At 50.5% G+C, this 15,048-nt stretch overlaps 1 protein-coding gene across 5 annotated transcripts in view; it reads left to right on the forward strand.

The window, feature by feature from the left end:
* The first annotated feature begins 5,390 nt into the window (after window positions 1-5,390).
* Window positions 5,391-15,048, forward strand: part of USP36 (ubiquitin specific peptidase 36) — a 32,566-nt gene continuing 22,908 nt past the window's right edge. For 2 of the 5 annotated variants that reach the window (XM_069541989.1, XM_069541985.1), the window contains exons 1-4: window positions 5,391-5,646; window positions 7,984-8,147; window positions 11,839-12,100; window positions 12,558-12,779. In XM_069541989.1, coding sequence (XP_069398090.1) covers window positions 11,848-12,100; window positions 12,558-12,779 — 475 coding nt within the window. In that variant the 5' untranslated portion in view covers window positions 5,391-5,646; window positions 7,984-8,147; window positions 11,839-11,847. Of the gene's footprint in view, window positions 5,647-7,983; window positions 8,148-8,783; window positions 8,880-11,838; window positions 12,101-12,557; window positions 12,780-15,048 lie in introns of all 5 variants that reach the window. The other 3 variants (XM_069541987.1, XM_069541988.1, XM_069541986.1) reach the window with 3 other exon arrangements.

Raw genomic sequence — 15,048 nt, forward strand, 5'->3', positions numbered from 1 at the left:
GCACCACAGATTCTCAGACTCTTTGGCTTGGGGGTGACCCCTACTGCCTCCTCCCAAGGCCCTGGACGGACTGAGTCACCATTCAGCCATTCAGCACTATTCAACACGCAGCTTCTGCCCACGGCCCCTCTGTCTCCACCCACCTGCTTCCCAAGTAAGCCCAGAGGGCATGGAGAAGTCTAGGCGGGCCTACCATATGTTCCCTGGGCAGTGCTGGGAGTAAGGGCCTGCAAGCAAGGTGGTGTCTTGAACACTCCTGAAAAGTGTATGCAATCTAGTCCTGAGGCCAAACAGATGTACGCAATGCTTTGAGAAAAGTAACAGAGCCACGCAAAGGACCACTGTGCTACAAAGAATAACCAGAGCCACCCGAGGAGGAAGGGAGCGGACCAGGCCAGACCCACCAGCAGGAGCAACACTCGGTTGGATGAGACCTTGTGGGAGAGTTTGGGAAAGGGAGGTGGCTTTGCAGAGAGGAGGGGGAGTCGTGATGAAAGCTGTGGGGACTGGGATTTCAGTATTGGCAGTGAGGGAAGCGACTCCCAAACACCTAGGGAGAATACACCCCCGTGGCACTGACTCTGGGTGAATTTTCCATTTTACTTATTTATCTGCATTGAGTCTTCATTGTGGCACGCAAGATCTTTAATTGTGGCCCGTGGAATCTAGTTCCTCAACCAGGGAGCGAACCTGGGCTCCCCCTTCATTGAGAGTCTGGGGTCTTAGCCACGGGACCACCAGGGAAGTTCCAGGATGAGTTTTCTTAGAGAGGAAGCTTTGCCTGGGAAGGGAAGGAGGAGGCAAGCGTGTGGCCACGGCCAGCACAGGGATTTAAGGCCCATCGGCTACTTTTTGGCCAAACCACCAAACACCGGCCCAGTTCCATTGAAGGATATCTGCATGCAGGGGAAAGAAGGCCCAAAGCAAAACTCTGGGAGCTCTGCCACATGGCTTTTCCTTGGTGAATTCAACCAGACCGGATTTAGATCTAATCTGGCAGATTCTAGAAACTGGAAATTGTAAGGGTTGTGTAGGCCCAGCAGGAGCAGCTCATAGGAACCAAAACTTAACAATGACTGATGTAAAAGAAACAGGGATTAATTTACAATTAGAAATGTGATGTAGATATTTCCATAAATTAGCATAAATCTTTGGTCATCTACAGGCTGTGAAATGGGGGGGCGGTGGAGGGGTGGGGAGCATCTTGTCCCTTTTACCTCAACCTCCAAGGTAAGGAACCCCCAGGTGACTTCTGGGCAACCATACTGTTAATTTGTTAACCCACCTCTTTTTTTAAAGTGAAAGTGAAAGTCGCTTACTCTTTGCAACCCCATGGACTATATACAGTCCATGGAATTCTCCAGGCCAGAATACTGAAGTGGGTAGTCTTTCCCTTCTCCAGGGGATCTTCCTAACCCAGGGATCGAACCCAGGTCTCCTGCATTGCAGGCATATTCTTTATCAGCTGAGCCACAGTTCAGTTCAGTCCAGTTGCTTAGTCGTGTCCGACTCTTTGAGATCCCAACTGAGCCACAGGGATGCCTTTTTTTTTTTAAAAAGGTAAGTTCTAATTAGATCCATTTCAGTTACAGTTTTTTGTTTCTTTTTTAACTGAGCATACTTCATTCTTTCATCATCAGTGTTTCTCTGGTTTCCTCCTTCAGGATTTAGAGATTATTCAGTTATCTCATCTCTAGCATTTGCCATTTAGTTGGATTTCACATTTATCCACTGTACCTTTGTGCACCAGGCCCAGGGACACACAGATGAAATAAGGCATGGTGGGGAAGGGAAGAGAAATCCAGAAAATTTCCAGCTGAATGTATAAGTGGAATGTTCTGCCAGCCAAATGCAGCACCAACTGAATGACAGGGATGGGGGGGAATCCAGAAAGACTTTTCGGAGAAGGTGGTGCTGAAGGAGGTGGTTGAAGGACAGGCAGGCAAGGGAATTTTAGGCCAAAGACCAGCCTGAGCCTGGAGTAGAGATGGCCTGACTGGGGCCTGGTGCAGTGCGGGGGCGGTGGGGGGGGAGACTAGCTCTACTGAAGGAAATCAACCCCGAATATTCTTTGGAAGGACTGATGCTGTAGCTGATACTTTGGCCACCTGATGGCCACCTGATGTTATGAACTGACTCATTGGAAAGGACCCTGGTGCTGGGAAAGAGTGAGGGCAGGAGGAGAAGGGAGCGACAGAGGAGGAGATGGTTGGATGGCATCATTGACTCAATGGACATGAGTTTGGGCAAACTCCAGGAGATAGTGAAGGACAGCGAAGCCTGGTGTGCTGCAGCCTGTGGGGTCACAGAGAGTCATACATGACTTAGTGACTGAACACCTGCTGAAGGATCCAAGGGAGGGAGTGGCTGGAGAGGAGGGGGAAAGGCAGGCAGGAGCCAGCCCCCACCCCCATCCCCAGGCTATTAGAGACCATGCTAAGAAGCTTGGTTCTCCTTTCAGCAGGGCTGGGGCATGGCAGGGAGTTTCAGGAAAGGATTTCAGACAGGAGTGAAATGGGCTGGGTAGGCCTTTGAAGTATATAATTTTGTTTGGCAGTTTGAGCAATGGACTCAGCTATAATCCAGTAAAGTAGGGGAAAGCAGACAGTGGCTTTCCTTGGGCAGTTGGATAGAGTGGAGGGAATGGCTTGAGGAAATCTTTGTAAAGTAAAATTAGCAAAATTCATTAAGAATTTACATGGGGGTGAGGGAGAGAGGGGAACCCAGGATGCTAGCCAGTCAGGTGGATGTTGGGGTTACAGTCTGCATCAGTCCAACTCCAACCAGGAACCCCCAAACCACTCTGCACAGCTTTTAAAACAGCAGGGATTGAGGCAGGGACTGGTTACATTCTGATGGAAGAAATTCTCTGAGAAGCCAAGGGAACAGCAGGAAGCTGTTAGCACCTCGAGGTTGGAGGGGAAGAGGCAGGAGGCTGCCCCATCACAGCCCAGGGAGAGGACAGGTGGGAGGCTGCAACCGCAGCGTGCCTCCCTGGATGCCGCCAAAGCCACTGCCAGAAAGCCAGTGCCAGTCTCAGCAGTGCCCCCATGTGACCAGACTCACCGGGAAAACAGCTGAAAAGGGCAAGGATTTGGTCTGAACTCCAGCACACCAGGCCAAGCGGGCAACAAGGCAGAAAGGCCAGGAAGCTTAGCGGAGCATGGGGAGCATCCGTTTCTGGGCATGATGAGTTTAAAGACGGTCATGAGCCCTTCACCGGAGGTGTCCAGAAGGAACTGGATAAGGGCGGGGGAGGTCTGCACCTTGGGAATTTACCAGTCTATAGGCAGTAGTTCAGTTGCCGTGGCGACAGCAATAGATGTGCTCATAGGGCAAGTATGTTTCATAAAAGAATCGTTCAAATTATTTTCCCAAACGGTTGCATCATTTTCCAATCCCTGCAGTTTTACAATCTATCTACTCCATATTCTCTTCAACGTGTAGTCTTTTAGTTTCCAGCAGTTCCAGAGAGTGTGGAATGCTAGCTCACTGTGGTTTTAATTTGCATTTCTCTGGTGACCTTTGAGATTGAGCATTTTAGGAAAGACTTTCATATTGGCCATGTGAACGCACCTCTAGATTTCACTCACAAGGCTTCTAGGAGGGTATTTGAAAGGGGAGTAGGGTGGAAATGTGTGTGGCCAAAGGTTCCTCCCAATTTCCAGGTCTCACATCACATTCTAAAGCAGCATGTGGGCCTTTCAGACAACAGGTTTGTCATTTCAGAAAAATCTGGGGGTTACCTCTGAGGGCCTGAGCTAAAGGTGTGAACTAGGAGCCTGAGAAACCTGGGTTTAAACCACCACTTGCTTGCTGGGATGCTGCAGGCTCAGTATTTTCATCTGTAAAATGGGCATGGTATCTTTCTGTAGGGTTGCCATGAGGATTAAATCAGATAGTGTGGGTAAGTGGCCAGTTTGGTCTCTGGCACATAATATGAACTCAGTTAACAGGAGCAGATGTCATTGGTATTGTTATTAGAATTAAAGACCTGCTGAAGATTATCTTTATTTTTTTTATTTTTTATGTTTTTTAAAAAATATTTATTTATGGCTGTGTTGGGCCTCAGTTGCAGCATTCTGTCTTCTGTCTAGTTGTGGAGGTGACACACTAGCTGCTCTGCAGCATGTGGGATCTTGGTTCCCAGACCAGGGATAGAACCCACGTCCCCTGAACTGGAAGGCGGATTCTTAACCACTGGGCCACCAGGGATGTCCCTGAAGGTTATCCTTATTTCATAGATGATCACATGGAGGTCTGGGTTAGTTTAGTCTCCAAAGCAACCTACTAATTAGCACAGAGCTGGGATAAAACTGAGGTCTCCTCATTCTCTGGCTAGTTACTAGCTCTCTGACCACCTGTCTCCTGCTTTTCATCACTCATTTATACACTGTATCAGGCTTGGATTAGTGAAAACAATCTTTGTCTGAATCACTGTTTTAGGGCACAGAATAGACTCAGTGACAAATTCCAATCTGAATCTGTAGTTGAGAATTCTCACAGACAGCGCAGAGCTCAACCTCAGGCTCTTGCCAGCTTACGTTTGTTCGCTTTTTCAAAAAAACATCACCCCCTCCCCAAGTGATAACTACAGGTGAATTTTGTCCCAATTACACCCATTCTCTTTCCACCGCCAGCCCCACCCACCTCCGCCTGAAGGACTGGGCGGGAAGGAGCATGGCAACTAGCTCAAGGCTTCTAGTTGCTTCATCCAGTACCATCCATCCTGCCTTTCACGTTTGTCTCTCAAAGACACAGCAGATTGGGTTGCGTACTCCAGGGCTGCCTTTTGGAAAAAGTCGTTTACTGTGGAGTAACAATATTCCTTTGCTTCCGTTAAGTATTTGGAGGTTAGGATCACACTATCTCCACCTGTCCTGGAGACCAGGATGGGTGGCAACCAAGAGGATTCAGGTGAAAAGGATTTTTTAAAATACGAAAAAGAGAAACGTGTTTGCAAACATTCAACCACAACCTTAACGCAGTTGTCACGGGATGACGGTTCTGAAATGAAGCAAGGGAGTGGGGTCAGGAAATTGATCAGGGCCCAGGACAGCGAAGGTCAAATGCCATCACTCCCGACCTCTTCATCCCAAGAGCTCTCGGTCCGCTCTCGGGCTTTACCGGGCCTGCAACCCTCTTGTCGCCCGATCGGTGTCTCGGTCACTAAATGCCCTGAAGGGTGCGACCAAGTGCACGCCCCACGCCACCGCTGAGACCGCAGGCGAAAACGAGCGGCTCTAGAGACAGCCCAAGGAACGCCCCGGGCGCCGGACCCGGAAGCAGGCACTTCACGTGCTCTGCGGGAACCTGCTAGGCACAGGCCGAGAGGGTGGGGCGCCTCCGACTCTGCGTGCTTACGTCATCGCGTAGGCTGGCGGGGCCGCGAGATGGGGGAGGTGACGTATTGGGAGCGTCAAGCGACTGTGGGCGGACCCAGGGACTAGGGCGGAAGATAGCACCGCCTCTTAAAGCCGCCAGGGGCCTCTCGGGGTTCCGCCGCGCGGTCCGCACGGCGCGTCTGCTTTAAGAGTCCCCGTGACACGTGTGTGAGGCGCCGGAGACCCGGATGGTGCGTGTGCGGGGCCCGTGCCGAGTAGACGCCAACGCCGCTGGCCTGTAGCCGGGCCAGCTGAAGGCCGGGTAAGCTGGGACCAGGTTGGGGCGGCGCGCAGGCTGGCTATGGGACTTCCTCCGGGAGTTTGCCGCCCGACGCGGGGCGCACCCGTGGATACTCGGGGGGAGATATGGGTGTTTGCGCGGGGCTTGGAGGTCCACGGGTCCTCGGAGCTGCGCCGTCCGCGAGGGGCTTCGGGGTCCACGGGGAGGCCCTGGGGCCGCGCGTACGCTAGGGGCTCTGGGGCCCACGGGGAGGCTTCTAAATGCCCGTCCACGAGGGGTTCCGGGGAGGCCCTAGGGCTGCGCCGTCCCCGAGGTCTCGGGAGTCCACGGGGAGGCCCAGGAAGTGTGCCCTCCGTCCGGGCTGCCCCAGGTCTGCTGTCTGCTCTTTCCTGCACTTCCAGAGTGACCCACGGTGCAGGGGAGAGCTGCCCGGTCAGGAGCCCAGGCAGGCCAGGAGGCAGCAGCCTGTGACGGTGTTGGGCACGGTCGTTATACACAGAAGCATCATTTATGTAGGGTTCAGATTTTCTCTGGAGTGGCTTAAGTTAGAATCACGGGGAGGGCATTCGGTTTGGCAGCAGGGCTGATGTCTTATTCCTTTATCTTATTTGTAAGAGATGTGAGAAGGTTCACTCCTGGAGAGAATAACGTTCCTCATGGTTATGGTTAAGGGGTGGGTTCAAGATGTGAGTTTTTACAATACCCATTTCTTTGGTCGGGTAGTATTGGGTCTCCCCTGGGGTTCCCGGAGCTAGAGCAGCCTCCAGAAATAAAGATGGGAGAGGAAAAACATCCTGGTCCTGCCTCAGTCCACCGTCTATAAGGGAGGTGGAGAATCAGGTCCCCGGGGAGACGGACAGTCAGTTTGCTGTTTCTTGGCTGGGGCCGGGAGCTGGCTTTGCTGCAGAGGCCCCTGTAAAAGTGCCTCAGGGAGGCCCCAGCCTCTGGGACTCCTCCCCGCCAGCACGTGGTTGACCCTGTGAGTCTTGAGCGCAGTTTATGCTGGAAAATTGCATTTACAGGGAGGAGGGAGAGAAAATGTGTTTGCATGGCAATCGAGAAAGCTTTGAGTAGAGTGGGAGGAGGGAGAGAAAATGTGTTTGCATGGCGATCGAGAAAGCTTTGAGTAGAAGTAGAAATGTGCACGGGTAAGTATGAGCCGTTCCTGGACAGTGGGAAAGGTGGGCTGGAAAGAGCATCCTGCAGAGTTTTGAAGAGTGTGTTACCAGGTGTGTGCATCAGAGGCCTTTTGATGGTGTATTACAAGAGCATTTTTCTCTAGGTGGCTACACCTTGGAGAGAAATCATTTGTAGGTTGTTGCTTAGTGTTTCAGGTGGGATTGGTGATGTAGAGGTTTCATCTTTCTGTCAAAACTGGAAAAATTCGATTTGTTCAAAGTCTCTTGACTACACATTGAGGAGTGGGCTGTGTAGGGTAGGTGTTCCCTGAGTTATTTATCTCAAATGAAATTGGGTTAAATCTCCCAAGTTCTGCTTATCCTGTAGCTTCAAGAGTTTCCCAAACCCATGTCTCTGCTCATGACCATCCTCAGCGATACAGGATGTTGACAAGAAGAGGGGCATTGTAGGGTGTTTTCATGAGAAAAATCTTTACACATTGTCTTCATTCTGAGATCATATTCATTGTGTCTTTTTTTTTTTTTTTTTTAGTTAATATGCTTTTATTTATGGACATCAGACACGGTGTAGTATCTAAAACTTGCTGTGAAATAACATGGGGACAGGAGAGGAATTGCCTGATCCCACCCAGTAATTATTGAAGCTGAATAAGGGGAGCATGGCGGTTCCCTGTGCTGTCCTCTCTACATTGTATATGAATGTTTTCACAGTAAAAAGATTTTAAGTACCTTAATTTTCTGTAATCATAGTGATTGTGGTTGGTAATTCAGGAAAGAAAAAAACCCGCAGACTTAGCTAGAGTGAAAATTTGGCAACTGTCATTGCACTTTCAGTTTTTTTTTTTTTAAATCTTACTTGCTCATGAAAACAAAGTTGGAGATGATTATCTATTATCTCTTACTCTTTGCAAATGCAGTGGAGATTGGAGTTGACCAGTGAGTGTAGAGGGGATATTTGTTCATTGGGCTTGTCGCTCGCGTGAAGGTTAGGGTCTCTAGTGGAGAGCAGGGTTTTCGTATTGTATCCATCAAAATCGTTGGCAGCTCATTAGCTCAGCTGTCCTCCGCTCTTCCTGTGTCTCGCACTACCGTATTCCTTCTGCCTTGACGCTGACTGTTACCGGAAGATGGTTGACCTTCCTGGTCCATGTCCACGGAGGAGGGCTGGTGAGACATTGGGAAGACAGGTGGCTTCATGCGGTGCGCTTTCATCCCACAGATTCTGATGCCCCTTCTGGAAAACACGCTTGTAGCTCTGATCATTTAACGGGCCCAAAGCTGGGAAGCACGTGATTTTGAGGGCCTAGCACCCTGCCTACCCAGTCCGGCCAAGCACCTGACCCCACGCCGCAGGAACAGCACGCCCGAGTTCAGACACCCCAGGTAAGCCCGCTCGTGGTCAAGCAGCCATTGTTCAGTTGGGTGGGCTCTCTTAGATAATTTTCCTTAGGAAAGCTGCTTTTATTTTTTTTCATGTCAAAGAGCTTGTGCTTACTTGCTTTTTCTTTAATAATGTTTTTACATTTCTGTTCTCTAGAAATTTTTATAGAAAAAGAAATTTGATCCATATACAGAATTAGGTGCCCCATAACTTAAATCTGGGTGATTTCATCAGAGGTGCTGGAGGGAGTCTTCTCACTCCAGCAGAGTTTTGGGTCCACCTGATCAGTTGGATCTCCTGGGTCTGGCCAGAGACCACATACCCAAGGGAGTCATCTTTTTTTCTGATGGGAGTGAGTTGTGTAAGGAGTCTCTTATCTAATTGTAACTCAGATAGTCCTTGAGCTTTGGCCAGATGGTTGAGAGGTGGTGGATGGGAAGGAAAAGTGGTAGTTCCACGTGTAGCAGTCAGGGGTGATGCGGTTTCTGGTTTGTTACACTGCGGTTCCTCAGCTAGTACTCAGCTCTTATCCAGTGTGTGTCTCCCCATTAACCTCACAGGCACCTTTAATGCTGTTCTTATTCCTGTTTTATAAAGAATAGGCTCTGGCGGTCAACAGTGATTTTTTTTCCCTCGAGTTTATAGCTAATCCAAGATGGAATAACACAGGCATTCCAGAGTCCAAGCTGCCACCACGCCCCTGCCTGCTCCACCGCCTCAAGGTTCCGCGTCTTGTGTGTACTTTTCTGGTCCTGTTACTATCATTTGTCTCCCCTCTCACTTTTAAAAAAGATAGTCTTCACAAGCGCTATCCGATAATGCAAGCCACAGGTATTATCGGGTTTTACACTGGCCACATTAGAAAATGAAGCAGGTGGAGTGAATTTTGTTTAACCCAATATGTGTAAAATATGATCATTTCAGGGCTTCCCTGGTGGTTAAGAATCAGCCCGCCAGTGCAGGGGACATGGGTTCAGTCTCGGGTCTGGGAAGATCCCCAGTGTTGCAGAGCAATTAAGCCGGTGTGCCACAACTACTGAGCTGTTGCTCTAGTGCCCACGAGCCACAGCTACTGAAACCCGAGCGCCTAGAGCCTGTGCTCCGCCGCAGGAGAAGCCACTGCAGTGCGGAGCCCGAGCATCGCAGCTGGAGCATAGCCCCGGCTCGCCGCAGCTAGAGAAAGTCCGTGGGTGACAAAGAAGACGCAGCGCAGCCGTAAATAAATGAATAAAAAGTACATTTTGGCAGATAACCAGTCTTAAAATTACTGAGACATTTTACATTTGCAAACTTGAGCCTTCGAAGTCCACGTATTTTACACTTCCAGCCCATCCCAGTGTGGACCAGCCTCTTTTCTTGCGTTTGGTGGCCCTTAGAGGCTCATGGCCTTCTTGATTTTGCAGACTGTGGGTCTGAACACAGGGGTATCCTTATCTCACTCATCTTGGGAATTCCTTTATTATGTGGATTTGTGTGTGTGACCAGAGTGTCTTGCAAGAATTAGCATTTCCTTGGTTTTGAGCAGATGTTAGGCCCACGTGGTCGCCCTTTGAGGGAAATTACCCTAGGCATGGTGTCCAAAGTCACTTGATGGTATTTCTTTCCCTTTTCATTGCTGCATGCCGATTTTCTCTAATTGCACAAGCGGGGGCTGCTCTCGAGTGCAGGGCGCGGGCTTCTCATTGCAGTGCTTCTCTGGTTGCGGAGCACAGGCTCTGGGCTTACGGCCTTCGGTTGCTGCAGTGCATGGGCTTAGTGTTAGCTCGGTACAGCAGTAATTGCAGTTTTGGACCGTGAATTTTAAATCATTATAACTAGGCTTAACCACGTCTTTATTAATCAAAATTGGAACCCTTACAATCAACACATTTTTGCCGATGAGAAATAAGTTTGTTTATTCCTGTAGCATAAAAAATCCTTGCTTCAGGATTCAGCGAGCTCTTGGAAAACAGTTTCTGCCTCCTGCTGGTTGTAAAAACGTCTTCCCTGCAGAAAGTTGTCCTGATGCTTGAAGGAGTGGCAGTCAGTTGGCGAGAGGTCAGGTGAATGTGGTGGAAGAGGCAAAACTTGGTAGCCCAATTCGTTCCACTTTTGAAGCGTTGGTTGTGCGACGTGGTCGGGCATTGTCATGGAGAAGAATTAGGCCCTTTCTGTTACACCAGTGATGGCTGCAGGTTTTGCTATTTTTGGTGCATCTCATCGATTTGCTGAGCATACGTCTCAGATGTAATGGTTTCACTGGGATTCAGAAAGCTGTGGTGGATCAGACCAGCAGCAGACCACCAGTGACCGTGACCGCTTTTTGGTGCAGGTTTGAATTTGGGAAGTGCTTTGGAGCTTCTTCTCGGTCCAGCCACCGAGCTGATGGTTGCTGGTTGTCATAGAAAATCCACTTTTCGTCGCACTTCGCAATCCAGTCAAGAAATGGTTCGTTGTTGTGTAGATTAAGAGAAGATGACACTTCAGAATGACCTTTTTTTAACTTCCAGTCAGCTCATGAGGCAGCCACCTACTGGGCCTTTTTCACCTTTCCAGTTTGCTCCAGACGCTGAGACGTTGAGCTCTTAGACAGCTTCTGTGAAGTGAGAGGAGGGCCTTGTTGATGGCTCTTAATTGGTCACTTTCACCTTCCGATGGCCGGCCGCTGCGCTCCTTATCATTGTGGCTCTCGGCTCCTTTGCAGAACTTCTTGAACCACCGCTGCGCGGTACATCCGTTAGCAGTTCCTGAGCCAGATGCATTGTTGATGTTGCAAATTGTCTCCGCTGCTTTATGACCCATTTTGAATGTGAATAAAAAAACTGCTCGATTTTGCTTTTTGTCTTAACATTTCTGTAGTCTAAAATAAATACAAAATAAACGGCAAATAATTTAATTCATTAGCAAAAAAAACAGAAAGCGAGAAATGTGCCTTAAAATGATGTATAGCATAATACGTTTATGTAAGAATGTATTTCCAGTATCAAACAGCAAAGTGCAACAATGCAAAACCGTGATTACTTTTGCACCAAGCTAATCGTTGCATCACACAGGCTCAGTAGTTTTGGCACAGGGGCTTGGTTGCCCCGAGGAATGTGAGGTCTTCCTGGACCAGGGATCAAACCCGTGTCCCCTGCATTGGCAGGCAGATTCTTCACCACTGGCCCACCAGGGATGTGCCTACTCCATGCTACTTCTTGAAGAGATGACATCAAGAGGGTAGTCTGACCTCCTGGGGGAGGTCTGTCTATTTAGTGCTGTTGGCGGAGGCACTTTGTCTGTTTCGAGAGGAGAGAGGTGGATGCTGCTGTGTCTGAGTGATCGCGTGTCTTCTGCTTGCTCTGTAGGGTTGGCAGCTGATCCAGAGCCGCTTTCATGGTGGAACCCATCCCTAAGGCCCAGGGGGGGTTGTCAGAGGAGGGACCCATCCCTAAGGCCCAGGGGGGGTTGTCAGAGGAGGGACCCATCCCTAAGGCCCAGGGTGGGTTGTCAGAGCAGGGACCCATCCCTAAGGCCCAGGGGGGGTTGTCAGAGGAGGGACCCATCCCTAAGGCCCAGGGGGGGTTGTCAGAGGAGGGACCCATCCCTAAGGCCCAGGAGGGGGTTGTCAGATAAGGGACCCATCCCTAAGGCCCAGAAGGGGTTGTCAGAGAAGGGATGCTCTGCTCTTGGGGTCTGCTTACCCGCTGCTTTGTGTTCTTCCTCGTCCTCCAGTGATGCACCATGCCCATCGTGGACAAGCTGAAGGAAGCCCTCAAGCCTGGCCGCAGGGATTCGGCTGACGATGGGGAGCTGGGGAAGCTTCTGGCCGCCTCTGCCAAGAAGGTCCTTCTGCAGAAGCTGGAGTTTGAGCCGGCCAGCAAGAGTTTCTCCTACCAGCTGGAGTCACTGAAGAGCAAATACGTGCTGCTGAACCCCAGGACAGAGGGAGCCGGGTGCCACCGGAGTGGAGATGAGCCGCCGGCCCGGAGACAGGGTACAGACGCAGAGGGTGGTGCCGAGGGCCCGGCCGTGTGCTGACAGGCGGAGGGACGAAACGGTGACCGGTAGTAGGAACAGGAGCACAGTGTGGTCAGCTGTGAGCGTCGGGCGTGGGGCCAGTAGGTTTTAGCCACAGAAGTAACAGAACAGGGTTGGTAAGAGAGCGAGCTCTGTCTCGAGAGGTTCAGGAACAGGGCTTGGAGACTAGGAGGTGACATGGGTGGGATCGGCGCCAGGGCCTCCTGACTCCAACTGTCCTCGAAAGCTCATACAGAGAGGGGCTCTGGGGCTCCAGGCCAAGGCCGTCGGGGAGAGCCGTGGGGTCACAGGCTTCCTCCTGGACTCCGGAGCGGGGACCCAGGTACCCCCAGACACCACCTCCTGAGCATGCACCTGCGGACTGTGCTGGGGCTCGGACGTCAGGCCCTCCTCTGTCCTGTCCCCCACTCCAGGTAGTGAGCACGCCTACGAGAGCTGCAGCGACGGGGTCCCCGCACCCCAGAAGGTGCTCTTCCCGGTGGAGCGGCTGTCCCTGCGCTGGGGGCGCGTGTACCGCGTGGGCGCCGGCCTGCACAACCTCGGCAACACCTGCTTCCTCAACTCCACCGTGCAGTGCTTGACCTACACGCCGCCCCTGGCCAACTACCTGCTCTCCAAGGAGCACACGCGGGGCTGTGAGTGAGCGCGGGGCTGTGAGTGAGCGCGGCGCTGGGGCAGGCTGTTGCACACGTGGCTCTGAGCGTGCCCTTGCCGCGGGGCCGCTGCGGGTGCTCAGGACCAGACTTTCTCTTATTTGGACAAACCCGTGTGCTTGTGCTGCTCCCATTTTTAGCCTGGGTCAGATTTAGGAGTCGGGTTCCTGCTCCGTAGTGACTGATAAAGCCTAAATTTGAGGTGTGCTGGCTGCAGGATGGGCAGTGGAAGAGAATCCAGGTAGAGTAACGGTCTCTAAACTGATCTGAAAATAATCACCTAGACAGCAGAAAGGGCTTTTGGAAAACACCTCCAAAATATGTACATTCAGTTAGCACATCCATTATAGTAACACCGTTTTACGTGCATCATAAAATGTTCTCCAAAGTGGAAATTGAATATCGGTAAACTAAAGATGAAAGAAAAGATAACTTCGCCAAATAGAATACAACAGAAAGTCTGACTAGCCTTTCAACCATTAACAAAATTAAATCAGTGGTTAACTTTTCCCCATGAAGAAAACACCAGGCTGAGACAGTTGGCTAGTGAGTTTTACTGAAACTTAAACAGATCATTTCAGTGATTCACAACCTTTTCCAGAGTAAAAGAAAAAGAGAGAACTTCCTAGCTCATTCAGTGAGATTCTCTTGATTTGGGTAACAAAATTAAACCAGCACAATACGAGAAAGAAAAATTATAGTGCCATCTCATTCGTGAATATATATGTAAAAATTCTAGGTAAAATATCAGCGAATTCAGGAGTCTTGTAACCACTGTGAGCAGTTTGTGTTCATGCTAGAAACACAGGGATGTTCTGATGTCAGGCAGGCTCCACGTGTAATTGTGGGGCGAGCGGAGCGCAGCCGCTACGGGAGCAGCCCCAAGGCCGGCCTGCCTGGTTTCCATCCTGGCTCTGCCACCCAGTGGCTGTGCGTCCTTGGAAATCACCTGACCTGTCCCTCATCTGCGAAGTAATAATATCGCCTTCATAGTGTTTTTATAAAACTTAAGTGGATTACATAAAGTGCCTAGAATAGCCCTTGGCACACAGTAAGTTCTGCCTGAAGGTGGTAGTTTCTCAGCCGTGCCCGACTCTTTGCGACCCCGTGGACTGTAGCCTGCCAGGCTGCTCTGTCCATGCGGTTCTCCAGGCAGGAATACCAGAGCAGATAGCCCATTTCCTTTTCCAGGGGATCTTTCCAACTCAGGGATCAAACCCCAGTCTTCTGCATGGCAGGCAGATTCTTTAACATCTGAGCCATCTGAGCCTCACGTTCTATGTACGTGACTGTTAATCTTGCTACCTTAGTTGCTATCACTTTATTAATAGATTAAGAGAGAAAGGTCACTTGAAAATAGATGTCCGCCCCCAAAAAATTGTGATTAAAAGGGAACTCTTAGCACAGTAGCAACAGAAAAGATTTTTACTAATGGCTATAAAAGGTGTCTCACAAAAACTACAAAACGTCCCAATTAGGAAAATACCAGAAGCACATTTTAAAGTAAGGAGAGAAGCAAGGAGGGCCGCTCTGTGCGCTTGCGTTTGATGTTTGGTGTGCTGGTCCCGGCCAGAGCAGCGACGCAGGACACAGGAGGGAGTGCGCTCTCCTTGGTTGAGAATGATATTCCTGCAGCAGAAATCATAGACAGATTGGAAATTGGGGGGAATTCCCCGGCAGTCCAGTGGTTAGGATTCTGAACCTTCAGTGCCAAGGGCCCGGGTTTGATCCCTGGTCGGATCTGTCTGGGAAGGTCATGCCGTATATTTGAGGTTACAGTATCTTGTAGAACTAGAGATGTGTTTGCCTTTGGCCCCAGAAGTGTATCTTGTAGGTGTGTGCCTTAGAGAAACCCACACGCATACAGGAGGTGGGTACGGGACCATTCACTCACCCCAGCGTTGTGACTGCAGGAAGAGGGAGGGGTTGACGTGAGTGAGCAGGGGGCTGTGTGGATGGACTGTGGTCTGGAGGGAGGGCTAAAGGGCAGCTTGGTACAGTTCATAGAAAGCGAGCTTAAACGTGCAGCCGCAGTATACTGGTGAGTGCCACATGTGGAGTAGGGTGAACCCATGACTAGGAACAGCGCTGACCAGTTAGGGTGCGGGTCCCTGCTGCCAGAGGACAAAGGACGTGGGGAGCCGGGGTGTGAGAGGCTGAGAGGGGAGTTCAGCCGTCATACCTGTGCTTGACTTACAAAGCGCCTGAAACAGGGTGTCGTCTTTGCTCTTCTCTTTGTCTTTAAGATAGT

Source organism: Ovis canadensis, chromosome 11, assembly GCF_042477335.2.
Source record: "Ovis canadensis isolate MfBH-ARS-UI-01 breed Bighorn chromosome 11, ARS-UI_OviCan_v2, whole genome shotgun sequence".
Classification (NCBI taxonomy): domain Eukaryota; kingdom Metazoa; phylum Chordata; class Mammalia; order Artiodactyla; family Bovidae; genus Ovis; species Ovis canadensis.